The sequence below is a fragment of the Balaenoptera physalus genome (assembly GCF_965194825.1).
Source record: "Balaenoptera physalus genome assembly, chromosome: 19".
Taxonomy (NCBI): domain Eukaryota; kingdom Metazoa; phylum Chordata; class Mammalia; order Artiodactyla; family Balaenopteridae; genus Balaenoptera; species Balaenoptera physalus.
In genome coordinates, this window is record NC_138900.1 from 14504297 (window position 1) to 14531299 (window position 27003).

The following is a 27003-nucleotide window of genomic DNA, read 5'->3' on the forward strand; positions in this document are numbered from 1 at the left end:
GAATGAAATGAATGGATAAATAAATGAATGAAGGAGCCGTTCAAAAGAGTCCATGAGTTCAAACGATTAACATCTATCTGTCTAGGGAAGCTGGCTCAGACAGAGACTTAACTCCCTGGGGCACCCTTTCTCTCCACCCTCACCCTTCTCCTGGCTCCTGACTCCAGGGGGACCAGGGCCACAGTGAGGGAAAGCACTGACAGACGGACACTCTCAAATACCGTGGTTTCCAAGTCTGTCAGAGTGTAAGCAGCCCCTTGGTCTTAGAATCTAGTTATACTTTAACTTCTACAACAGCTAAACTCCCTTACGCTTCTGCATATTTTCCTTTCCAATCAACACCTGTCTGTCCAACATTGGCTTTCGAGTGTCAAGCAGCAGAACCTGAGTTTGGTAACAACAGAACCGCTGCTAGGTCATGAGATCCTTTAAGGAGGTAGTGAGCAGAGTTTGAACATTCTAAACAGAGTAGACTGGATTAAAGGGCTTCGCACGGTCAGGCTAAGAACTGCTAGGGAGATTTTTGCTTCACCTTTTAAAAAAATATAGATATTTCTGTATGGTCAAAGACCCAGGTCCACTGTGGGTTGTGGTCAAGGAGGTCTGAGGCCACTGCCTGGGTGCACGTGTCCTGTGTGGAGAGAGGCTCAGGTCTGGGGACGGGCCAAGGTGTCAGGAAGCCAAGGGAGATGAAGACCCCTAATAGGGGTCCTGGACACGGGCTGGCCCCTGTTCAGGTGTGGTCAGGGAAGAGAAAGGAGGTGGTGGCCTCAGGGGTGCACACTGGGGACTGCAGCACAGTAATCCCTGCCTGGGGCTGCAGACCTCTGAGGGGGCCCCTGGACCGGTCTGAGTCCTGTGACGGCAGAACGACTTTTCCAGGAGGCAGTTCGTGGCTTTCATCACATTCGCAAAGTGTGTGTGGTCCAGACTCCAGGTTGTTGGTTAGTCAATGCCTGTTCGTTCTCACTTATTACCCTGTCTGCCTCTCTACCAGTGGTTCTCAAAGCGTGGTCCCGGGACCAGCAACATTGGCATCTACACGGAACTTTGTAAAAATGCATAGTCTCAGGCCCCACCCCGTAGGGCAGGGGAATCTGTGTTGAACAGCCCTCCAGTGGACTGTCTAGAGACCACACTGCCTTTCACTATGAAGGCTGGAAGGCTAACCTGTGATCTCCCAGACTTCCTTGTAGCTGAGATGGCCATGTGACACTGCCTGCTGAAGGGGGTTCTGGGAAAGCTTTTGCTTTCTCCACAGACAGGGAGCTACACAGACGCTGCCGTCTTTCCTCTGTTCTCTGTCCCCATGTCCCCCAGGGGCACCACAGCCATCTGGAGACCAGGAAGTCACAGCCAGCATGAGGAGGGTGATGGAGCAGGAAGACACAGGGTGCTAGGCCTTGAGGCCCTCCCTGAGCCGCTGCTGCACCAGCCCAGCTCTGCCCTCTCTGGACTTCCCAAAAGGGGACTATTAAACCTCTACTTGTTTAAGCCACTGTGGGTCAGGTTTCCTATTACCTCCAGACAAATGCACTCCTAACAGAAACAGTCTGTGGTTCCCAGAAAATGTAAAAACTACTAGTCTCAGGAGAGAGAAAAGGAAAGAGACTGAGGGTCAGAGTGAACCAGAGACAGATGAGACAGCCAGCCAGGGATTTACCTCCCTCTACTGGGATTCTTAAAGGCCAATGGATGGCAGCAGGGGGAGGTCCACGAGTCTCCCAACTCTGTAAGCAAACTAAGGTGCGAGCATTCCCACCTGTGAGCATGTTTCTGGGGAGGGAACACCAGTGTCAGGACTGTGGGGGATGCAGAAGGTGGTCAGGGCCCCTGAAGGACTTGGACTAGATTCAGTGTCTTACCTGGACTGCCTCGGTGGGTCGCGGCTGCCCCCAGCCAGGCCTGTAGGGGTGCTGGAGCCTGAGGAGTACAGCTTCGGTCGGTAGCCCTTGTTCTGGCCAGTGACTCCAGGGGCGGGCGAGACCTCCCGACGCCGGTCTGCATGGTGGGACCGCCCGGCAGCCTCGCGCCCGCCCCCACAGAGGCCCACACTTCCCGGGGGCTTGTGTGGCTTGGCCGGCCGAGATGTCTTGGCCAGGGACAAGCAGCTGGGGCTAGAGGTGTAGAGGGTGGTGTCAATGCCACTGTCACTGGAGCCTCCCTTGGAGAGAGGGTCTTGCTCTGGCTCCAGTGGGTCCAGGGGGTCGAACCAGCGATCGTCGCTGTGGCTGCTGGACGCGTTGCTGGAGAGGGTATTGCTGCTGGAATGGCTGGAGTACTGAGGCTCTCCCTGGAAGGCAGGAGAAGTGTGTCATTCCTAGACTCTGGGTGGGGGGGCGGGGGGCAAACTTCCTTCTCTGGGTCCTCCCCACACCTAAGTGTGAACCCTGGAGCCAGACAGCTTCGAACTCTGGCTCCCCCACTTACTGGCCTTGTTATCTTGGGCAATTGATTGAACTTCCCTGTGCCTCAGTTTCCACATCTGTAAAATGGGTTGATAATAACCCTGCCCCATGAGGTTGATCAGAGGGATAAATGACAGCACATATGTAACATGCTGCCCACAGCTTAAGCTGAACACATCTGAAACTGAGCTTCTGGCCTTCCCTCCTGAATTCGCCTCTTCCCTGTCTCATAATGGCACCTCCGTCCTTTCAGCTGCTCCACCCAAGAGCCGTGGAGTCACTCGACGCTGCTTTTGCTCTCACACCCGTATCTAGTCCAACAGCAACTCCTGTCACCTGAATCTTCGAAACAGATCCAAACCTGCCACTTCTCCTCCCTCTGTGGCTCCACCCTGGTCCTGTCCACCACTGCCTCCTGCTGGACCATGGCAGGAGCCTCCTCCCTGGTCTCCCAACTCCCTCTCCCTGTCTCCCCTCACCCCGGCCCCCAATTTGTTCCCTACACGCAGCCAGAGACAGGCTGTGAACACTTACGTCAGTTCATGTCCTTTCCCTGCGCACTCAGGGGAAAAGCAAGAGTCCTCACCGTGGCCTCTGTGATCTGGTTCCAGGTTCTGGTCTCTAACTTTATCTCCCGCCTCCCTCTTGATCACTCTCCTCCAGCCACACTGGCCTTCTCGCTGTTCTCTGAGTATGCCAGGCACACTGCCCCCTCAGGGCCTTTGTACTTGCTGTTCCCTCTGCCTACAATGCTCTTCCCTCAGATATCTTCATGGGTTGCTCCTTACTTCATTCAAGATTTTGCTTAAAGGTTACCTCCTCAAAGGCCTTCTCTGACCACCTCATCCTAAAGTAGCTGTGCTTGACACTCTTTTCCCTTAACTGTACTTTGTTTTTCTTTCACAGCAAGAATTGGTTCTTACCATTATATAATGAAATCTGTTTCTTTGCTTACTGCTTGTTGCCCCCACTGGGACGCCAGCTTTGTGAGCACAGGGGTGCATCTGCCCTCTTCATCACTGTGGTCCCAATGCCTGGCATGTTGTACGTGCTCATCAAACACCCACTGAGTGAATAGATGTGAAGAGACTCCCAAGTGCTCACCAAAACTATCTCCTTCTCCTGGGCACACAGGACATTTCCCAGTTCCTCCTGCAGTGACCTGTGGCCACGTGATAAGAGTCCTGGACAATGCAATATAGGTAAAAGTGATTTTTGCCGGGGCTTCCCTGGTGGCACAGTGGTTAAGAATCTGCCTGCCAATGCAGGGGACACGGGTTCGAGCCCTGGTCCGGGAAGATCCCACATGCCGCGGAGCAACTAAGCCCATGCGCCACAACTACTGAACCCGTGTGCCTAGAGCCTGAGCTCTGCAACAAGAGAATCCACCTCAATGAATGAGAAGCCTGTGCGCAGCAACGAAGACCCAACACAGCCAAAAAAAAAAAGTGATTTATGCCATTTCCAGGTCTGAGCCACAAAAACCTTCCCTCTCCCTCCTACTCTCATCTGCTGCAAAGAGGCAGGGACCCAGGGGAGGGCTCTGAGGCCCTGAGGGACAGCTACAAGAGGGAGGGAGCCTGGGTTCCTGAACCACCATGTGGAAAGCTGCTCACCGAGTACCCACACTGAATTGTTACATGAAAGGGGAATAAACTTCTATTGTGTGAGGTCACTGAGATTTGGGGGCTGTCTGGAACAGCAGTTAACCTATTGCTATAGATTGAATAGTCTGTGTTCCCCCAACATTCATACGCTGAATCCTAATCTCCAATGGAAAGGTATTAGGAGGGAGGGCCTTTGGGAAGTGATTAGGTTATGAGGGTAGAGCCCTCATGAATGGGATTATAAAACCGCTATATATTTTCACATATTTATCCTATACATGTTTATATATTCCTCATGAATGGGGTTATAAAATCCGTATGTGTATTTATATCCTTATAAAAGAGACCACAGAGAGCTGCTCCCTTCACACATGAGGTGGAGGGAAGGCTGTCTGTGAACCAGGAGGCAGGTTTTCACCAGACACTGAATCTCCCTGCACCTTGATCTTGGACTTCCCAGCCTCCAGAACTGTAAGAAATAAATTTCTGTTGTTTATCAGCCACCCAGTGTGTGATACTTTTCTTACAGCAGCCCGAGCTGGTGAAGACACCTACCACAGCTGAGGTAATGAGGAAACTGTGGCTTCAGGGGGGTGAAGGTATCTGCTCAAGATGACGTGGATGGCGGGGGCTGGAGCCAGGACGTGCACCTGGCTGGGCCTAACTCCAGACCAGGCATCTCACCCCTCTGCTGGAGCGGAAGGGGGCAGAGGTGGAGCATGTGCTCACGTGTGGTGCTCAGAGGCCCACACGCAGGTGAAGCCGCCCAGCCCTCAGCAGTCAGGGCGGGTAAGGCGGCCAGCTCCCACAGCCCTGGCTCCCCTGGGTTGGCAGGTGGGGCCCAGACTCACCTTGGAATGCCTGTTGGGGGAATCTTTGCCTGCTGTGTCCTGCCTGGAGGCGTGCTTGCTCCCGCTGCTTCCAGCCATGGCCGAGAGCCGGGCCTGGGCGGGCACATGCCACAAAGGCTCTGCATTAAGATGGGAGACACACCAGTGGTCAGAGGTGACTCAGGCTCTGGCCCAAGTTCACCCAAAGAATCTGGTCCTAAATGTGGTTGGATGGTCCCACCCCTCTGCCAGCTTGTCTGCTCAGCTCACACACGGCCATGACCCCCATCAACTCATGTCTTGGGGTCTAACAACACTCAGTAACAGAATATTTACTGAGCACTTACTGTGTGCCAGGCACCATTCTAGTGCTTAACATGCGTTAACCTCGCGAAGCCTTCCAACAGTCCTCCATCCACAAAGGAGCTTGAGCACGTTTTCATCCTTACTGGCCATTTGGATTTTCTATTTTGTAAATTACTTGTTCATATCCTTTACCCATTTTTCTACGGGATTGACTGTCTTTTGGTGAATAAGATTCTTTATATAATCAAGGTCTCATTCCTTTGTTGCTTAAACGTGTGTAGCTTTTTTTGGTTAAATGAAAGTGGAATCATAATAAGCATTGTCTCACAACTTGATTTCTTACTTTACAAATAAATAATACTTACACTTGCTTTTTGCTCTGTATCTTCATAACACATCTTCACATAAGTTAACTGAACATGAAGTTATCTTATTTTTAATAGCTGTACAGTATTCCATCATGTGAATGGACATCAATTATTTAACCAGTTTCCTGCTGATGGACATTCAAGGTATTTTTGATTTTTCTTAACATTCTGGTGGCCTTCCCTCTACACCCAACTTTGAGCAAGTGTGCAATTATGTTTGGGACAGAATTCTACAAGTGGAATGGCTGGTTCAAAGGTGAAATAGGTTTAAAATCATGATGGCTGGTGTGGGTGTAAATTACTCTAAATTCCCAAGGCTAGCCAATGTGCCTGAATGGAGCATCGGATCTTAAAAAAACACACAACGCCAGTGGAGGGCTAGTTAATATCTATCACACTTGCAAACGCACTAACAGAGGACCCAAACCCAGGCGGTCTAACACCAGAGCCCACAATTTTGATCAGTGCTGTATTTAAAATAATAACGATAATTATCATTAAGCACACGTCTGTATCAGGTACTACTATAAGTGCTTTGCACGCATTACCTTGCTACATCCTCCCAGTGATACTGTGAGGTGGATATTAGTACCAGTTTAATAGATGAAGGAGAACATCAAGACTCAGAGAGGTTAAGTAACTGGTCCAAGGTCACAAAGTCAGAAAGAGCTTCAGACCTGTGCTCTCAACCCCCGTACCCTCTCTGTGCTTCCCCAACAATGACAACTCCAGCGACAGTGCACAGTGAGTGCTCGAGAAGCAGAAGTCGTCATTCCCTTCATGATGGGCTGGGTCCTGTGCCGAGGGCTGGGCAGGTGTGATCTCACTGGACCCCGAAACCACCCTGCAAGGAAAGACACTTAGGGTGCCTGCCGCAGCAGAGGGACCTGAGGCTGGGAGAGGTGAGGTCACCGCCAAGGTCACACAGCTGACTCAGAACTTCTCACCAGGCCCGTCGGAGGCTGAGCTCACAACCATACACACTGCTGCCCCCAGTGCAGCCCCAGAGGGCTCTGGGCCCATGTTCCTGCTGGGGAAGGTGGGCCTGGAAGGTCAGGCACGGCACTCAGGGACATGGCAGAGAGCAGCCTGGCTGGACATTGCCGGGGGTGTCACTGCCCACGTGGCTTTCATTTGGGAATCATGGTCATCAGAGCGGGCAGGCTGGCCACTTTGTCCACCTACTTTACCTCCACAGATGCCTTTTCCTCCTTGGAAGCATCCGACACGCCCAGGAGGCTCTGGTCCCCTGGGAAGTGGGCAGACCATGCCAGGAGACCACATTTCTGCAGAGAGCCAAGCCGTGGCAGTCACACCCAGCCTTCTCTACCACCTATGACACCAGTGGCTCCCACACTTCTGTCTCTGGCTGGACCTCTCCCCATGACTTCAGACTTGTATATATGGCTCCCTCACACGCCTCCACTGGGTGTCTACTGGGCACCTCCCATTGGACACGGCCAAAGCCAACTCCTTATCTTCCCCCAAACCTGCATCTCTCATCATCTCCATCCTTTTAGCTGCTCGGGTCAGAAACTGGTTTTCATCCTTGAGCATCAGGAAATTCTAACTTTACCTCCAAAGGACCGTATCCAGAACCTGCCCATCTGTCCCCCTCCACTGGCCCCACCCTGCAAGAATCTGTAGCTAGAGGGACCCTGTGAACACCCGAGTCAGATCCCATCCCTCCTGTGCTCAGAAGAATTGAGCCCCGTGGTTCTGACTGAAGGACAGAGTCCCCACCATGCCGTCCCCGTCACCTCCCTGGCCTCATCTCCCACTTCTCCAGCCACTCGGCCTCTTTCCTGTTCAACCAACACCATACCCCCTGCTACCTCAGGGTCTTCAACCAGCTCCCTTTCCCTGGAATGTTCTCCTCCCAGTTGGCTCCTCTGCATTCTTCTAGCCTCGCCTGAAATGTGATTTGCTCAGAGACATCCTCACCCCCAGACCCCACCAAGCTCTCTCTAGGCACTGTGTTTGTTTCCACTTAATACTCAGCATTATTAGTGAGTATTTATTACTCGGTGCTCCTGCTATTGTCCGTCTCTCCCACAAACTGTCAGCTCCAAGAAGGCAGGGGACACGCCTGTCTAGCTCACACTGTATCCCTGGTGCCCAGCCTGGCACGTATCATTGGTGATGTGTCGAATGAATGGAGGGATGAAGGGCTAGGTTCCTGCCCCTCCTTGGCTGCCCCAGTGTCCTCTTTGCCCCTAGCCCTGCCCTCAGGAGGCCCTGATCCTGGGCCCTTCACTGGCCCTCTGAACTGGGCCCCAGTGACCTTCTGGCGCTCCTGCTTCACCCTTGACACGCTGGGTGGGTAACAGACATGGACGTGGCTGTGAGAGATGTGTTGAAAACACGGCCAGGCACAGGCCTGGGGCAGCTGGTGGCTCTGGGGCCACCTTCCTAACCTGGGTGCGCTGAGGCTTGAGAAACGCTCACTCTGTGGGTGAGGGACTGTGGTGGTGTCTGTGGGTGATGAGGGTTAAGGAGGGTTCTAGAACCAATAGGCCTTGGTCCAAATCTCAATGATGCTACTCACCAGCAGGGACCTCTGACAAGGGACAACCTTTCTGTGCCTCATCTTCGTTTCTAAAACAGGGCAGTCACGGCACCCAATCTGTCGTGTTCCTGAGATGATTAAACAGGAGGGAGTGTACAGCACCGGAAACCGTACTGCTGTCACTGCAATCACGGTCACCTGACCAGGGCTGGGCACATCCCCACATCCATCGTGGCACCTGATTCCCCCACCCTGGTCTTGAATACATTCTAAACTTTATGACGACTCCTAGACACAGACTGCCCTGATTTGTGTGTGTGCCGGGAGGGGTTAGTCAACTTATAACAAGGTCTCAAGGAAGTGAGAGGGGAGACGAGCTCTAGCGGACAGAAGAGGAAAGAAAGGAGGGACCACGGTGAGCTTCTGTGACTCCTTATTTGGGGTCCATGGTGAATGCTGGAAACAATTCCTTCTTATTTTACGCTTTGGTGTAATGACATCGCCAAGCAACGCGTTTCTCTCCTTCTCAACTGGGTGGGGTGGGGGGAAAAGGATGCGAATCTGCCTGTGCTGGAGCAAAGATCACAGACCGCGGGCACGATCAAGCGTGCTGAGGAGAGGAGCGAACCCGTGTCTACAGGCCCCGGAGGCAGCAGCAGTGGGGGACAGTTGGGGGTCGGGGCGACGCGATCTGCTTGCCTGCAGTCTAACCGTTGTCCCTGGTTTAAGAGAACCATGGGGCGGGGGTGCTGAGGAATTCTCCAGGCCGCTAATCCTGGGGCAGACAACCTCTCCCCTGCCCCACAGTGCCCGGGGGAGCCGGTGATGTGCTGCCAGGGTCCTCCCCGCCGAGAGCTGCCTGGATACTCTCGAACACCCGCTGCGTGGACATCTCCATCTCCTGCCCCTCTGATGTCAGCGCTCTCTGACACTTGATTGATTTTCGTTCTTTTGAACCCACCCATCATCTGCTGGTTCTCACACTTCAAAGGGGCTACAACTTCGTTATGAGGAATCATGTTTAAGATATTCATCTAAGTAGTACATGCCCATGATTAATACTTATACACAGAAGAATAAACAGATGAGAAGATGCTCAGTCTCATCAGGCATCAGAAAAATGCAAATTAAAAACACAACAGGATACTACTACGTGCCCACTAGGAAGGCAGAAATGAAAAGGCTGGTGAGGAAAGGAGCAAAGAGAACTCTCTCTGTCGTTGGTGGGAGTGGTAAATGGTTGGGCAGTCTCTTATAAACGCATGACCCAGCAATTCCACTCCTAGGTATATTCCCTGCAGAAATGTTGAGTATGTGTTCATCAAAAGACAGGTATGAGGATATTCCTGGCAGCACTATTCTAAGCAGCCCCAAACTGGAAACAATCCAAATGTCCTTCAACGTGAGACTCGAGTAAGAAATTGTGGGTCATTCAGACAATGGATATGCTACTCAGAAATGGCGTGGCTACACACAACCACGTGGCCGACACTTACCAACACAATACTGAGCAACAGAAGCCACACACACACACACACACACACACACACACACACACACACAGTGCATCCAGTGGGAGTCTACATTCCATATGCGTGAAGTTCAAAACCAGGCAAGATTAAGTCTGGTCGTGGGAAGCAAGATGGGGTGGCCTTTGGGGATACTGATTGGGAGGGGCTGGGGCCTTCCAGGAGGCTGGCCACGTCTGTCTCTTGCGCTGGGTGTAGAACACGGGCGTGCTCACTTTGTGACATGTTATCACACTAGATGCTCCAGATTTGGAGCGTCGCTTCTCAGCACAGCAGTCGAGAAGCAACACGGGAAGCGTTACGTAATGAGCAGCCTCAGAACACTGCCGGCCCCGCTCCCCTGAGAGCACCACTTTCAGTCCTTTTCAACGACTTCCGCTGGTGGTCCCCACCTCCAAGTCGCACGCACATCTGTGCCCTGGCTCCTGACCGACAGTGTCGGCAGACCCCGCCTGCTGATGCCCTGCCTGGGTGGAGATGGATCTGGCTCACTGGTCCCCGCCGCTCTCCCGGGTGACCTCTCTAGTCTTACGTGTGGCACTTACAGCTTTCTTTTGTGTTTTATCCATCACTGACAGGAGGAGGGGTGTCACCTGTCACGCTGTAACTAAGAGGTCGTGCAGGGCGAGGCCAGGGGCGCAGCTGGCCTGGGGAGACCTTACCTGGCTTCTGCCGCTCCATGGTGCTCTCCTGGCTGGTCAGGCCGCCTGAGGAGGACTCGCCGCTGGACATCCCATCATGGCTGAAGTGGGGATCAAAAGACAGCAGTGGGTGTGGGGCGGCTGTGTACCTGCAGTGGGGCGAGAGGAGCAAACACAGGGTGAAGGGCTGGTGTGCCAAAAACCACCTGAGACTTCCTCGATGTGGGGTTTTAAATACACGGGAGGCTCCGCGCGGAGGGGAGGCTAGGTGAGGAAGCCTGGAAACGTGTTATTAACTGAGGGTCAGGAGTGAGTTCTGCGCGGGAAGCATGCCAGGGAGCCGGTGGTGGCAGGGCGTGTGGGGCCAGGTGGGGTCCTCAAGGAAGAAGGGGGCAGAAGCCACCTGGGCAACAGCCCTACCCAGAGGCTCCTCCGGGGTCCCGTTTCTTGGCTGCGGAACGGGGTGAGCTGTCATCAGCAGCCCCGGCCCCCAGGCCTGTCTTGGGCTCCCTTTCTCTCTGGTGGAGGAGAGCAGGATAAGGCAGCGTTTGTAGGTACAGGAGGCCTGGAACCCAGCGGCCTGGGGATCAAACCTCCCCTCGGCCTCTCGCCCAGCCAGGTACAGTCACTTCCTTGCCCTGAGCCTCAGTTTCCCTAGTTGTCAAGAGGAAACTGCAGTAGGTCCTTCCTTTCAGGACTGAATGTCGTCCTGTGTGTCCAGAGCTTAGCCTGAGGCTGACAGGCCGGAAGTGTGTATATCTCTCTGGTGGAGGAAAGAGCTGCAGAGGAGAAGCTGGGGCTCAGGCTCCAGAACAAGGCAGGTCTGGGCTCAACCCCAGCTCCATCCCTTACTAGCTGCGTGACCTTGGTCGGGCAAGTGCTCAACAGTTTGAGCTGCAGTTTTCCTGTCTGAAAAATGACATTTTCTGCTTCACAGGGTTGTGAAGGAATGAAATAACAAAGTTGTCTCCTAGACAGAGATTCTCCTGGAGGCTGGCCCTGCACACCCGCAGGCAAGGGCTGAGATTTAACAGAGGGATTGGCAAAAGGTTCTCTGTGGCCTCAGGTCCCACAGACATTCTCTATGAACCCGGAGAGAATCCTGTGGGCACCTCCCAATGTCCATTCCACCTCAGATCAGAGCCAGTCATGGCGGAAACCTTCTCCTTGCCTGGGGTTGGTTAGGGACAGGCACATGAGATGTGAGAGGATGTGAGTCATTAAGGCTCCCATGAAATACTTCTGGCTCTTCACCTAGCAAGCACACGGCAGGACCACACTTCCTAGCCCCTTGAGACAGGCTGGCTGGGACTGTGTGACTAGTTCTCGCCAGTGAGCTGTGAGGCAGCCTGCATCCTGAGAGGTCCAACCAGTGGTGGACCTGCAGTGTGGGTGCAAAATAAACCTTCGCTGACTTTGGTCACTGCAATTTTCAGGCATCTGTTACCCAGAATAACCTGACTGAAATGGGGGAAGTCTGCTGAGGAGCTTTGGGGAAAAGTCTCCTTGCTCCGAAGGGAGCTGACAAGGAAAGATGGCCTCTCTTCTTCACCAGGTGTTGCTGGGTTCAGATATAACACCATGAGCCGCTGTCACCCTCTCCCAACCAGCCTGAGAACAAGGTCAATGCTGAGCGTGGAAGAGAGAGTAGGCACCGGGCCCTTGATGATGTCGTCGAGATGCTGGATTAACCCTCCCTGGAGGCTACTCTGCCTCTGAACCTTCTTTGCTGTGAGATAACACATTCCAACAGCATTTGAGTCAGCCAAGTTTTGGCTACTTGCCACCAGAAACATTCCATTGACATAAGCCCTGGACTTTGCAGGAGTCACTGAGCCTCCATTAATCAAGCTGATATTGTGATTCCCCATTTGGCTCCTGTGCCTATACTTGCAACTTGAGAGGATGATAAACCAGGACCCCCCAAAATCCAAAAGAGGAGGTAACTGACTTCTCCAGGGTCACCCTGACAGCCCCAAGCCAAGGCTGTCTCTGTAGAGACCAACTCTAAACCCCTGGCTTCAACACCTCCAGGGCAGCAGAGGGGTGCTGCAGAGGTGCACTGGACTTCCTGATAACTCATCTTTACTCACCCGCCAAGAAAATACATATTATCCCCGCTTCTCCAGACCTTGAACTCTAATGCCTCCAGGAAAAAAAGAGTCAAAACAATAAAAAAGCATAGGCAGTCTTCATCTTATTGGCTGACTTAGCAGCCAGCCAACTTCCTGGTAAAATGTGGCTCCAGCGCAGCTGGAAACTGAAGTGTTGATGTGTTTATTCCATTTTCTCAAAATGTCCGTACTGAATTCTGAGTACTAAAGGAAGACGGCAGTAGCTGGGATCAGCCAAAGGAAAGCGGAAGGTCCAAGTGGCAGATGCTGCAGGCTGCTCCCTCAATGTCTACTCTCTGCTTCCACCTTGGTAACGGAATCCCAACTGTACTGGGGGCAGCAATGTGATCGGTTAACAAACTACATTTCCCAGGCTCCCTTGCAGTCCTGGCCAATGAGATAAGAGTACTGCACGTGACTCCCAGGCATTCTCTGGAAATGTGCGGTGGGTGCCTTTACCTCATTATCTGCTTAAGGCTGAGCAGCCACCTTAAGACCAGTAGGCCACAGGCCAAGGGTGGCAGAACATCGGCGAGGAGGAGCAGACAAACCTAATCCCAATTTTTTTTTTTTTTTTGGCTGCACTGCGTGGCTTATGGGATCTTAGCTCCCCGACCAGGGATTGAACCTGGGCCCTGGCAGTGAAAGCGCCACATCCTAACCACTGGACCGCCGGAGAATTCCCCTGATGGACTGCCTTAGGCTGGATATATGTTACCAGCTTAATCTCTCAGCTAACTGTCCTCAATCAAGACAACCTGTACTTTGTCCATTTATGTAATTCTCTCACTAAAAAGTCTTCTTATTATCCCAATGCAAACTGACTGACCTATGTTGACCATTCTTTCGGTGCTGAATATGTCCTATTTGGGGCCATTTCTATCATTACCACATCCTGGTCAAGCTGATTGGAAACTGGAACATTCCAGAATCTCACCATGCATAGCTCTGGGCAAAACTTCCCAGAAGCAGGTTTGGGCTGCCAGGATCTTGGCTTTGAACTTCCCATTCTGCCATATAGGAAAGTACCAAGACAGAATTGAACTCCTGAGGGCAGGGCTCCAGGCCTGGATGGAACAGTGGATGATGGGTGCATTACAGGAGGACTGGGTAAAGGGTGGACGGACGATGCAGCCATTGTCGGCTGCCACCCCACTTGGCATCATCTTCTTTGCCTCTGCTGGTGCAGTCCAGATTCTGCTCTGGCGGCCATCCCTCTGCCACACGACTTGTGTAAATCCTGATGGTTTAAGACAGTCATGGGGGTCCAATGTGACCTTGCCAGGGGTTAGTTCAGGGGTGGGCAAGTGACCGAGTTCCTTTACTGTTAGAAACAAAGAGAAGCTCTTCCTTCTTTTTCTGCAGGGCACCGGTTTTGCTTGGGGCCACAGTAGCCCTCGTGGGTCATGAATGGAGCCAGGTCCCTGAGGATGACCCTGTACAATTAACCAGCCCTAGAGCCACCCCACCTCTGGACTTATTACGTGATGATGATAAATCCCCCTGACGCTCATGCCTTCTTGAGTTAGGTTTTCTGTCTGAAGTCAAATGCCTCCTAACTGATGTACCACTCTTCATGGAACTGGCAGAGAAAAGCAAAGGAAAAAAAAAAAAAAGCCAGCCAAGTGGCCTAATGAGCAAATGTCTGGGGTCCACGCCAGCCCTGCAGGGTGCTGGGCTGGGTACACAATTCTGTCCTAGCGCTCTGTACTGAGTTTGGAGGTTTGCTCATGTTGCACACGAGAGTGGCAAACTCCTGAGGACGGGGACCGCATCTGCAGCTGCCGGCACAGCCCTGAAGGCAGCAGTAACAGTCAGAACCCTCACAGAGCACTTACTGTGTGCCGGGCTCAGTCCTAAGTGCTCGAGAGAGATTCCCTCCTAGAATGTTCTCAACACTGCTCAGAGGCAGACTTTTTTTTTTAACAGCTAATTTTTTTTTTTTTTCTTTTCTTTTTTTTTGGGCCTTGCTGTGTAGCATGAGGGATCCTAGTTCCCTGACCAGGGATGGAACTTGTGCCCCCTGCAGTGGAAGTGCAGAGCCCTAACCATTGGACCGCCAGGGAATTACCAAGGGCAGACGTTTTACATGTGAGCAAACAGGGGCAGAGAGGTGAAGCCCACTCTCACATGGCTGATGAGGTGCAGGCCATCTTGCCCTCCTGTCTCAGTAAATCTAAAATGGGTCATGGGATAGGTTCTGTCTATGAGGGCCTTCGAGCTCCTAAAAGTTTGATGAATTCGGCAAGTTGCAGGCCCGCTGGAGAAGACAGCAGGAGACACAGGAGTCCTGAGGGGGGAATGTCCGTGGCTGGGCTGGAATGTCTCTCGCTTGGGTCACACAGGCTCCAGGATGTCAACTGCTCGGCAGGAAAAGGGGAAAAGAGCTGAGGCCAAAGGCCACTGGGGCAGCCTGACTTGTTCCCGGGCCTCTTATCGCTGGCTGGTGACTGGCCATGAGACACACTTTTGCGGGTTTAGGGGCTGAGGTGTGCTAGGAATGGTTGGCAAAATTTGGAACCTAGCTGTTGACAGAGATAAAAATTGCTGAGACCCAGGCCACAGAGAGCCGAGACAAGCTCCACTGGAGCCCTGGGAAGAGAGGGGTGGGCTGGGAAGAGCTGGAATCCAAGGGAAAAGTGAGAGTTTTTCACTTGCCAATGCCAGAAAGCCTGAAACACAAAATCACAGCCATCAAGTGTCACTGTGGGGTGGGGACTCCAGTAGGGACCACGCATGTCACCCTGATTTGGAGGATGCGCTCAGAGTCTCGTGGGCAGGCAGGACAGCTCTGGGTCAGAGTCGGTCCCTTGGAATCACATAGGCCTGGGTTCCTGGAAAAGTGATCTTGGCCAAGTGGATTCACCTTGTTGAGCCTCAGTTTTCCCTCTCCCTCTGTAAAATGGGACACGCTACTCACTTCACGGAATTGCTGGAGGCACTCATTGAGGTCATGCATATAGCTCAATGGAACAGTCTAGAGATTACAGAAATAGACCCACACAAATGTGTCCAATTAATTTCCCCTTCCAATGAATTTTTGCTTTAAGAAGCAAAAGCAATACACTGGAGGAGGGAGAGCCTTTTCCATAAATGGTGCTGGACATCGGCAGGCAAAAAAAAGGAACCTCAACCTAAACCTTTCACCTTGGGCAAAAACTAGCTTTGAAAAACTCGAAGTGGATCATGGACTTAAATGTAAAATAGAAAACAATTAAAACTTCTAAGAAGGGAATTCCCTGGCGGTCTAGTGGTTGGGATTCTGCACTTCCACTGCAAGGGGCACGGGTTTGATCCCTGGTCGGGGAACTAGGATCCCGCATGCTGCACAGCGAGGCAAAAAAAAAAAAAAAAAAAAAAAAAAAGGAAAAACTTCTGGGAAAAAAAAATCTTCAGGACTCAGGACTAGGCAGAGCTCTAAGATTTAACACCAGAAGCATGATCCATGAAAGGAAAACAATGATAATTTGGAGCTCATCAAAATTAAAAACTTTTGTGAAAGACCCTGTTATGAAGATGAAAAGACAAACTAATGACTGGGAGAAAATATTTGCAAACCACAAAGCTAACAACAAAGGACTTGTATCTAGAATATATAAACATTGAAAAACAAAGATGTTCAACATCATTAGCCGTTAGAGAAATGCAAATTAAAACCACAGTGAGGGCTTCCCAGGTGGCCCAGTGGTTAAGAATCCGCCTGCCAATGCAGGGGACACGGGTTTGAGCCCTGGTCCGGGAAGATGCCATGTGCTGCGGAGCAACTAAGCCCGTGCACCACAGCTACTGAGCCTGCGCTCTAGAGCCCGCGAGCCACAGCTACTGAGCCCGTGTGCCACAACTACTGAAGCCTGCGCGCCTAGAGCCCGTGCTCCACAACAAGAGAAGTCACTGCAATGAGAAGCCCGCGCACTGCAACGAAGAGTAGCCCCTGCTCACTGCAACTACAGAGAGCCCGTGCGCAGCAATGAAGACCCGTCGCAGCCAAAAACAAAACAAACAAACAAACAAACAAAAACCCACAATGAGACGTCATCACACACCTATGAGAACAGCTGAAACGAAAAACGGTGATGACACCAGACAGCGACAAGGATGTGGAGAAACGGGATGACTCATACCTTGCCAGGCGGAACGGACAGCGGTACAACCACTCTGCAAAATAGTTTGGCGGCTCTTTTTAAAACTAACAATGGACTTACCGCAAAGTAAGCAATGGTATTCTCTTTTCTTCCTAAACACTTGTCTACACGTGATACAGAATTGGTCAGCATACCCCTTCACAGAAATAACAATGTCCTCGACTCCTTGAGTAAATAGCACTCTTAGAAACATCTCTCCCCCACGCCCCGGAGCTTTACTGAGGTGTAACTGACAAATAAAACTGTAATATATTTAAAGTGTACAACGTAATGATTTATGTATACACTGTGAAATGAGTACCACAATTGAGTTAATTAACACATCTCTCATCTCACATACTTATCTTTTTTTGGGTGAGAATGCTTAAGATCTACTCTCTTAGCAGATTTTAAGTGTACGATACAGAATTATTAACTACAGCCACCATGCTACACATTAAATCCTCAGAACTTATTCATCTCATAACCCAAAGTTTGTGCCCTTTGACCAACATCGCTCCATTCCCCCCACCCCCAGGCAACCACCATTCTACTCTGTTTCTTTGAGTTCAACTTTTTTTTTCCTTCTGCATTCCACACCATTCTGCTTACTCACATCTGTAGCCTTTGCTCTGTCTGGAATGACCTTCTCCCTCTTCTCCGCAGCAAACTCCTACTAATCTCTCAAAGCCTTATTCAAATGCCGCTTCCTCCTGGCAGCCAGCCTAGACCTGACGCTGGGCTGAGCTCCCTCCTCTGAGGCCTGAGTCTATTAGAGCTCTCATCAGAGTGCGCATCCCTTCTAAGACTCTCTCTCCACCACAGCAGCACTGACAACAGGAACCCCTGTAAGTGAGTATCTCAAATATTTCTCCTGGCACCTGGCACATGGAAGGCTCTGGGGATCCTTTGCTGATGAAAGCTGAATGGTGGCCACTAGAAGATGAAAGACTGAGTATGTTTCCCCCAGTTTTACAACAGAGGCTTAGAATCAAACAATGTTTAGTGTGGTGGCTCTCGAAGTGTGTTCCTTGGACCAGCAGCCTTGGTATCGCATGCTCTACCCCAGTCCTACCAAGCTGGAAACTCAGGGGTCAGACCAGTAATCTGTACTTTAACAAACCCTCCCTCCGGGTGATTCTGAAGCTCACTATTTAAACAAACTCACTCACTCAATCCATCTTTCATCAAATATATACCAAGGATCTACCATGTGCCAGACCCTGTGCTGTGTCACGGTAATAATGTTATACAAAACGGCCTGGAAAGGTATCGTATCCTGGAGAGCAGGCTTGTTTGTGCACACACGCGTGAGTATGCATGCACATGTGTGTGCACACACACTTAACTGGGCTAACAGAATGGAGAGTGCTCAAGGCCATGGTCAGGAAATACACATGAAGCGAAGGGCACAGGGGCAGCACGTCACCTAGTGCGGGGGGAGGTACAGGGAAGCCTTCCTGGAGGAGGAGCTTCAGCACTCACATTGGAGGAGTGGTGTCTGTGGAGTGGGTGGGGGTGAAGATCATGAAGAGTTTCCATGGGGAGGATTCTGAAATGCACACAGCCTCCTAGGAAATCAGAAGTGGCCAGGGCGGCTGACGTGCAGGGCACCGCACAGGGCTGGAGAGGCGGGTGCGTCCCGGTGGCCAGAGTGAGGCATGGAGGCTGTGTCCTGAGGGCTCTGGGACACAAGGAGGGTTTGGAGCAGGGGACAGACATGGCCAGATATGCAAAGACCCCCCAGTTACTGAGTGGGGGGTGGACCAGAGGAGGTGGCACAGAGGCTGGGGGCTCAGGGAGGTGGCCAGGGTGGGGCACTGGGGAAAGGAGGAGGGGGCGGAGATGCTCAGGAGGTGGAAGGGATGGACCGCGGTGGGGGTGGGGGAAGGGAGACATCCAGGATGAGGTGCACGGCTCTGGCCTGAAGACAGGGGAGTGGTGGGGCTGCCCCTCAGACAGGGACCCTGGAGGAGGAAGGTTATTGGGCACCAGGGCTGAAGGCTGCTGGAGAGCAAGCTAGAGAGCTTGGGTTTATCCCGAAGGCACTGGGGAGCCAGGGAGGAGTTGGGAAGATCCCTCAGGCTGCCAGACTGGAGAAGGGGACAGGACTGAAGCCCGACAGGCCATGAAAACTGGGTAATGCTGGTGGCCTGGTCCTGGGGAGCACAGGCTGGAGTGAGGTGAATGGCTGTTCTGGAAGGCACCTGCTCTTGCTCAGACAAGTGATTCAGGTGTCAGGAGAACGACAACCGAAATGCTGCTGCAAGGACAGGCATGGCGAGTCCCTACATCTTAACACACACAGCCCACCCTCCCGGAGGTCCTCTGATGACCTTCAGGGATCCATAAGCCCCATAAAATGGCAAATAAACTTGTGGGGTAAGTGCATTTCCTGAGGAAGAAAGATTCTGGCTTTCACCAGATTCCTTAACTGAAAAGAGTGAAGAGACTCTGACCTTTCTGGGGATGGCTTGTATCTGGCGTAGGTGGCCGAGCCGGGGGTGGAGAAGCTCCCAGAAGGCTGTCGGTAGGGAGGGACTTTGTCGACCCCTGCTGGTGATGCTGTGTAAGGGGTTTCTGGGAAGCTGACGGGCCTGGAACAGAGACAGGAGGGAGGAAGGCGGTGGGGGTGAGCGAGGAGGATACCCCTGCCCTCCGAGGAGGGACAGCCAGACCTCTCCCTCAGGCCCAACCACATCCCATCTGATTCACCTGCTATCCTCCCATGGGGACAGAGAGAGGGCTGCTGAGCAAAGGGCAGCAGGAAGCCAGGGCACCCCTTGCCTGCCTTCCCACTGCGGCTGAGCCTGCCCCCCGGCTTCTGTGGCCTGATGGGGCTCTGATGGGGCCGCGAAGACCGTTCTCGCCCACGCCTGGGACAAGACGCTCCTCTGCAAGGTGGATTCCTTCATTACTTGGAAAATTTTCTTTATTTTTTAATATATAATATATTCAAAAGCATTTATCTTTAAGGTATATGCCATCATAATAAAACAAACTCCCTGAAGCTACCACCCAACCCAAGAGCTAGAGTGGCGGCAATACCTGTCCACTGGTGGGCTCCTCCCCTTCCCACTTCCTTGCCAGAAGGAATCACTGCCCTAAATTTTGTGCTTATCAGTCCTTTGACCTTTTAAAAAAATATATAGTTTTAATCATATACAGTAGGGTGGATTTCCAACCTCAGACCTTGAGCTCCCCAGCCCTGGGCCCTCACACAAGAGGCTCATAAGGCAAGTTTAAGGGAAGGAGGAACCGGGGGGCATATAAGCACAAGAAGAAAAGGAGAAAGACTGAGGAGAGGAAGAGACTGGACAGCAGGGGAAGGAGAGAGAAAAGGGAAAAGGGCAGCTGCAGACAGGAGGGAGGTGCGGGCTGGGCTGGTGCCCTGGGTGGGGTGCGGGGGGGGGCAGTCCTTACCTCTTGCTGTGCAGGGGCTGGGACTCCCGGAAGGGGACCATGGGGGTCTGCTTCGGGGGCCGGCTCAGGGACTGGGCGTGCCCGGGGGTGGCAGGAGCGGCCCACTTGGAGGCTGGGAGAGAGTTGTGGGACGCGGGCCCGCTCCACTGCCAGGGAGCGTTGCTGCGATAGGGGGGCCGGCCCCCCGCGACCAGGCTCTCCAGCTCCGTCTTGGACTCCGAGGTATTCATGTCATAGGTCTCTGGCCACCCCCTGGGAAGAAAAACTGCGTTACTCAGACAGGCCCCGGCCCACCAGCGCGCATGCCTGCTGAGCGTCGCAGCAGCCCGGGCTGGGCTTTCCCACCCAATCTGAACACACACGGCCTATTTTAAAGGCCCAGTAGGTACCCTTTAAACTGGTCTGACATGTAGCAGCTTGGAGGCCTCAACCGGGACAGGGCCCAACAATGTGGCTCCAACGCTTGGCGCTCTCTGCCTCATCTCCTCTCCCCTCCTCTTCCTCTCTCCTCGTCTCCTTTCCTCTCCCTTCTCCCTGACCCAGGCCTTGGGTCAGCCAGTGTCCTCCATGGGCTGGCTCGGCCCCCCTTGGTGGTTCTTGGGGCCAGGAAGGCGGATGCCCTCAGAATCAAAGGACAGTATCTGCCTTGTTCCAAAGAAGCTCAAAGGCAGCTGGAAGAGGAGCAGGTGACCTATTTTGCAGGGTGGTTAAAAAAAAAAAAAAAAGCCACGAAATCCAGCACCTTCAAATAGATGCAGAACGGCCCGTGAATTCCCCCAGACCAGGCTGCCACACATGCACCGCAGCGTTCCTGGCTCTAGGTAGGGAGATCCGCAGGCTGGGCTGGCATCTCCACCACTGCTGCAGTGCAGCACGGGAGGGGGCTCTGAGCCCGAGGAGGGGGCCGTGCTCACAAAATCCACCTCCTAGCAGCTGTGGGAGCTGAACTCAGAGGAGCCCTTGGCCTAGAAGTTCTCCTGCCCACACTGAGCCGATCCTCTGTGGTTCTCCTGAGTCCCCTGGAGCCTGGGGAACTTTCAGGGCATCCAGCAAAAGATCTGGTGGACTTGGTGGCTGGGAGCCTGTGGGCCCAGGTCATGTCTGCTAAGGAGTCATTAAAAGGTGACCTGAGGATGGGCTCTGGCACCTGGGCCAGACACACAGCGCCGCTCAGTAGCACTAGAGTCGGAGCTGAGCTGACGTTCAGCAGCTCCTTCCAGCAGCCTCTCTGGATTAGCAGGTGCCCATGCCTCACAAGGTACCAGGTGAGGAATGACAACATACAAATGTCTACCAGAACCCACAGATACGCCAGGCCTGAGCAGAGGTGGAGGGGGTACCATCATGGCCCCAGGCAGTGCACACCTGCTACTCCTGCCTGCTCAGCTTCTACACCCCTTCTCCTGAGAACAGGTCTGTGTGCTCTAGGTGGGGCTGACCCCACTTCTTGGCTCCAGGTATGAGCACGTAACCCAGGCCTGCTGGTCAGAAACTCTTCTCTCTCTGGACACAATGACAGGCACAGGATTGTCATGTGCCCCAAGCTGAGCCAATCAGAGGCAGTGAGCATCAGCTCTGGAACTACCGGGGGAGAGATCTATTTCCCTGGGCTGCTGAGCTGGGGAGACCTAAGCTGGAGCTGTGAGGAGGGAGAGGTCATCTTTGTCCCCGTGAAGTGGGAGATGGCTTGAGAATGACAGCAACGCACCAAAGGAGACAGGTGATAAAGATTCCTGATGAAGATGTCCCTGCATAAAGCCACACTTAAATCTTGCCCCATCTCCTAGTCTTATCAGGTGCATTAGCTAGTAAAGTCTCTCTTTTGCTTCACCTCTGTTGCTGGTAACCAGAATTCTAATCAGTAGATACACTGAAGAGAGAAGTAAATCGAGGCACAGAGAAGTTAAGTAACCTATCCAAGGTCACACAGCCAGTAAGAGGTGGAAACTGGATTTATCTATGTACCTATGTAGGTACCCATGTATGTATGTATGTATCTATCTATCTATCTATCTATCTATTCTTTTTTTGGCCATGCCACACGGCTTGTGGTATCCTAGTTCCCCAACCAGGGATAGAACCCACACTCTTGGCAGTGAAAGTGCGTTGTCCTAACCACTGGACTGCAAGGGAATTCCCGGAAACTGGAGAGTAAGCTGACTTGAAAGCCCACAGCTTTAACCACCATATACACTGGCCCACTGAACAGTGGTTTGGGAACCAGTGAGTAGATTTTTTGGGTCCCTTCTGCCCCAGTTACTGACAGCTTCATCTTTGGTCAAGAGTCTCTGGGCATGACGTCAAAGAGGGAAACAGTCATCTTGAAGGCAGCACAGAGTGATGGAGAGCCAGGGCTCTGAGGCCAGACGGCTGGTTCAGATCCCAGCTCTGCCACTTATGGCCTGTGTGGCCTTGGGTGAGGGATTTTCCTTCTCAGAGCTTCAGTTTCCTAATCTGTAAGATGGCTGCGAGCATTAGCAGAAAGTCTGGCGCGTGCCAAGTGCTTAACAAACAGGAGCTCTTGCTGTTGTCGCCTTCTCCAGCCGATTCTGTGGACTGTCTACCTGTCATTCCCACATGCTCAGAAGCGAAAGTCTCCCTTCCGCCTTCTGAAGTCCAACCACACCCACCTGGGGGCTCTGGAACAAATTCCTTCCCAGTGATCTGAGATCCGTCAGCATCTAAATTACCCTGAGCGCTCAGTAAAGGAATACAGATTCCTGGGCCCCATCTCAGCCCCTCTGAATCAGAGTCCTCTTTGAGGTGGGGCCCAGGAAGCTGCATTTTACCAAGCTGCCAGGGATGATGCGGACATGAGAAAAAGTTTACGAAGCCCATTTCACTGATTTAGTTTTTGAATTGTTTTTAAAAATTAAAGTGGTATAAAAGGGCGTCCCTGTCCCCATCTCCGTCCCCCAGTCACACCCACCAGAAGCACCCACAGCTGCCAGGTTTTTACATATTCTTACAGAAATAGCCTATGCACATACGTAAACATGATTTAAAACAGAAATAAAAAGAATATTACACTTGGGCTTCCCTGGTGGCGCAGTGGTTGAGAGTCTGCCTGCCAATGCAGGGGACACGGGTTCGAGCCCTGGCCTGGGAGGATCCCACATGCCGCGGAGCGACTGGGCCCGTGAGCCACAATTGCTGAGCCTGCGCGTCTGGAGCCTGTGCTCCGCAGCGGGAGAGGCCGCGATGGTGAGAGGCCCGCGCACCGCGATGAAGAGTGGCCCCCACTTGCAGCAACTGGAGAAAGCCCTCGGCACAGAAACGAAGACCCAACACAGCCATAAATAAATTAAAAAAAAAAAAAAAAAAAAAAGAATATTACACTTAACTCCAGATCCCATCTTGCTTTTTTTTATTCTTCCCAATTAACGACATTTCTCACCAGGCCCTCTCAGCACAAAGAGACTCACTGCATTTTCTTTATAAACAATCCATTACGATTCCATCACGTGGATGACCTGGGATCTACTCAGCCAATCCCCTGCGGCTGGATATTGAGGTTTCTTCTAGTATTTTGCTTGCCCAACAACGCTGCCCTCAGCTACGTGCGGGAGATATCTGAGAGCGGATGCCCCTGGTTTGCAGACCACTTTTCCTCTCTGCCTCCTTGTCCTTGATTCCTGACAGCCTAGTTTCTGGGGGCCATGGGGATTCCTTTCTTATCTCTACTACTCACTCACTTGTGGGGTTTCAATTTCCCTTCTCAAGCAGGAGTTTCTACCCCCTCCCCCTTCAGACATCTTAAGTCCAACTGCAGAGGACAAAAGCAGCCCAGGTCGCCTTCCCCATCAGGCAGCGAGAGACAGCAAGATGAGAACATCCCTCCTGAGCCTGTGCAAGCACCCAAGGTCACGACGGCACACCTCACTGGGGGCTCTGGAATGTCCTCCCGGCTACCTGGCCCAGCCTGGCAATGGCCCAGCAGGGCAGGGCTCACTTGAGAACCCCAGCCTTGCGGCCTGGGGGATGTGAGGATGATCCCCTGTATTCTGCTCAGTGTCTGAAGAACATGGGGTCCAGACACACGCCACACAGAGCCTGGCTGGAGGCAGGGAGAACCCTCTGCTCGTCCTGGTGTGTTTCCCCTCAGAGCTTATCGTGACATTTGAGCCAGGAGGCCAGGGTTGCAGCAAGAGGCTGGAGGGACCCCAGCGCTGGGGTTATCAGCTCTGCAAATGAGGTCAGCCAGACGCCTCTGCACTTGAAGAACAACAAAAACCACGCAAGTCCCAACCCACACCCGCCCCTGTAAGCAGGAGATCCTGTTTCGGTGGCCGCCTTGTAAAGGGAGCAGGATGATAGTTTTTCTCCTAAATAGGGCAGGGAGCGGAACCCGTCTGGCCACACGCTCCCGGCCCCATCTCCCCAGAGTTGGAGAAGGGAGCCTGCAGACATTTCCTTTTGCTTCAGCTGGTCCCTACCTGTGGGTCCAAGGACGCCTTTGCAGCCTCTGGCGCTCCCAAGTTTTGAAGGCAGGGTATCTCGTGCGTGTGTCTGTGTGTGTGTGCGTGTGATGTGTGTGTCGTGCGTGTGTGTGTGTGCTCGCCTGTGGGGTTACCTCAGCTTGACTTGCCCCTGCAGAGTGCGGAGCAGGTGTGGCCAGGCCTCGGCTCTGTGCAGGGGTGGAGGCGGCCCCGGAAGAGGGCTGGGAAGAGGGGACGCCTGGGGCCTGGCCAAAGTCCCGAGGCTGAGGGGCTGGGGTGTGGGTGGCTAAGCCCTTGGTTGCAGCAGGGTTTAAGCCTGCCCAGACCACCCCTGACCAAGGTCAGAGCAACAAGACTCAAGAAGGTGGGGCTGGTGCAACCAGAACGCACACGCCCACAGCTCGCAATCGCTTTCGAGGCAGCTGAGGATCTGGACACGGAAGCTGGACTGAGTTTTGCTTGCTACTCAGTAGCCGTACAGCTCTGCACAAGACACTGGGCCACTCTGGGCGTCAGTTTTCTCACTGGTAAAGCGGGGATCACACCAGCCCTGCGAGGTCATGTATATAAGCACTCAGTGTCTCCTCATCTCGTGCCTTTCTCGTGGCTCACTCAGCTCCAGCTACATGACCCTCTTTCTGGTCCATCAACAAGCCAAGGGCCTCTGTCCTCACCTTTGTGATGGCTACTCCCTGCCCGCAAGGCCCCTCTCCTGGCTCCTTCTCGTCTTCAGGCCTTCCCTGACCCCCTTATCCAATGTCGGGTCACGCCCTTCATGCTCCTCACACCCAGGATCTCATAGCTGGTGTCTTCAGAGTGCCTCCTACAGGCCAAGTCCTGTTCCATGTGCTCTGCAGGCCTCACCTCCCCCGACCTCACAACCACCTCTAGGGAAAGATCTATTCTTGTCCCTATTTTACAAATGAGGAAACAGGCAGAGAGTGGTGAGGCCACCTGCCCAGGGTCACAGTTAATAAGAGGAGGAGCTTGGATTCAAACGTAGGCAAGCTCCCTGCAGAGCCTGCCTTCCTACTATGCTCAGCTGCCTCCCCCTTTGGCTATATGAACCATCTTACTTGCTTACTTGTTTATTGTTTGTCTCCCTCGATCCATTCAGCAGGGCTGTGAGGGCCCAGGCCTTGACTGTCCTCTGTGCAGCTGTGTTTCCGGCACTTGGAATATAGTGATTCTAGAGAGAATCACTGTCTCCAGACCCCTCTGGGGGTTGCGAGGGTACCAACTCATTATCCTAAGAACTGCATCTGTCCTGCCTTCCCTGTACAAATTATACCTCAGAAGAATCATATAGTTGCTGAAGGATAGTTCTTTTTAGAAGAATTCCAGGGACGTCCCTGGCAGTCCAGTGGTTAAGACTCTGGGCTTCCAACGCAGGGGGCACAGGTTCGATCCGTGGTTGGGGAACTAAGATCCCGCATATCGCAGGACGGCCAAAAAATAAAATAAAAATTAAAAAAAAAAAAGGGAAGAATTCCAGCCAATAAATAACACAAGAATGACAGAAATGAGGACATCACTTCAATGTGCCCTGTAATGACATAGGGGATCCAGGCAATGATCACGAATGGCTGCTGAGAGCTGAAGGGAAACGTATGGTCACAGGTCAGGTTGCCACCATCTGAACCCTCTGAGCGCCCTTAGTATCACTCACACAGGGACAACCGGACATTCGATGCCTCCTAATGGATGCACACCTGGGAAGTGCCGTTACCAAAAGAAATGCAATCAGAATCCGATCAAGCTTCTACGCTGAACTTCAGTTTATAGGAAATACACATGCTAGAAAAACAGGTTAAAGGACACCAGAGGGGTGGTGTCCAAGCGGCTAAATCCAGGACGTGGGAAACTCTAAAGGGCAAGTGAGCTGGTTTCCTCCCAAAGTAAGTTGTAAGAAAAAAATAAGAGGGAGGGGAAACTCACTGATTAGAAGAGCCTGAAGAGGCACATCAACCAAATGCCACTGTTTCTAAAAAATATCTCTCTGATACAAAAGAAGTTAAAGATAGACTGGGCAGTTGATGCTGACTTTCTGCTAAAATTTTTAAGTGTAATAATAATTTTTTAAAGGTCCTGACTGGGTAGAGATACATTCCAAGGAGTTGGGATTGCTTCAAATAATCCAAGGTGGGGAGGTATGGAATTAAAAAAAAAACAAAAACTGGGACTTCCCTGGTGGCACATTGAATACGACTCCATGCTCCCAATGCAGGGGGCCCGGGTTCGATCCCTGGTCAGGGAACTAGATCCCACATGCATGCTGTAACTAAGAGTTTGCATGCCACACCTGAGGAGCTGGCAAACCACAACTAAAGAGCCCACGTGCTGCAACTAAGGAGCCGATGAGCCGCAACTAAGGAGCCCACCTGCTGCGACTAACACCCAGCGCAACCAAATAAATAAATAATTAATTAAAAACAAACAAAAAACAAAACAAGAACTGGCCACATGTTGATAAATGTTGAAACAAGGGGCTCAGCATACTTTTCATATGTTTGAAATGTTCCATTAAAACAAAAGAAAACAAAATGAAAAGAAACAAACACTGCACTGGCTTTCTAGTGAACAAAACCCAAGCTCATCACCATGTCCAGAAAGGCCCCCCAGTCTGTCCGTCTCTCCCATCTCGCAGCCTTGCTCTCTGTGCTCCAGCCACACCGGCCTCCCTGTGCTGCAGGAACGCACCACACACA

The 27003-nt window shown here is 52.4% G+C and overlaps 1 protein-coding gene across 8 annotated transcripts in view; it reads right to left on the reverse strand.

Annotated features, from left to right (window-relative positions):
- Positions 1–27003, reverse strand: part of SIPA1L3 (signal induced proliferation associated 1 like 3) — a 236801-nt gene that overhangs the window by 36314 nt on the left and 173484 nt on the right. For all 8 annotated transcript variants that reach the window (XM_082439274.1, XM_082439270.1, XM_082439272.1 and 5 more), the window contains 5 exons: positions 19857–20108; positions 18893–19030; positions 10220–10347; positions 4867–4985; positions 1866–2293 (listed from right to left, as the gene is read on the reverse strand). In XM_082439274.1, the coding sequence (XP_082295400.1) occupies positions 1866–2293; positions 4867–4985; positions 10220–10347; positions 18893–19030; positions 19857–20108 (1065 nt within the window). The remainder of the gene's footprint in view (positions 1–1865; positions 2294–4866; positions 4986–10219; positions 10348–18892; positions 19031–19856; positions 20109–27003) is intronic.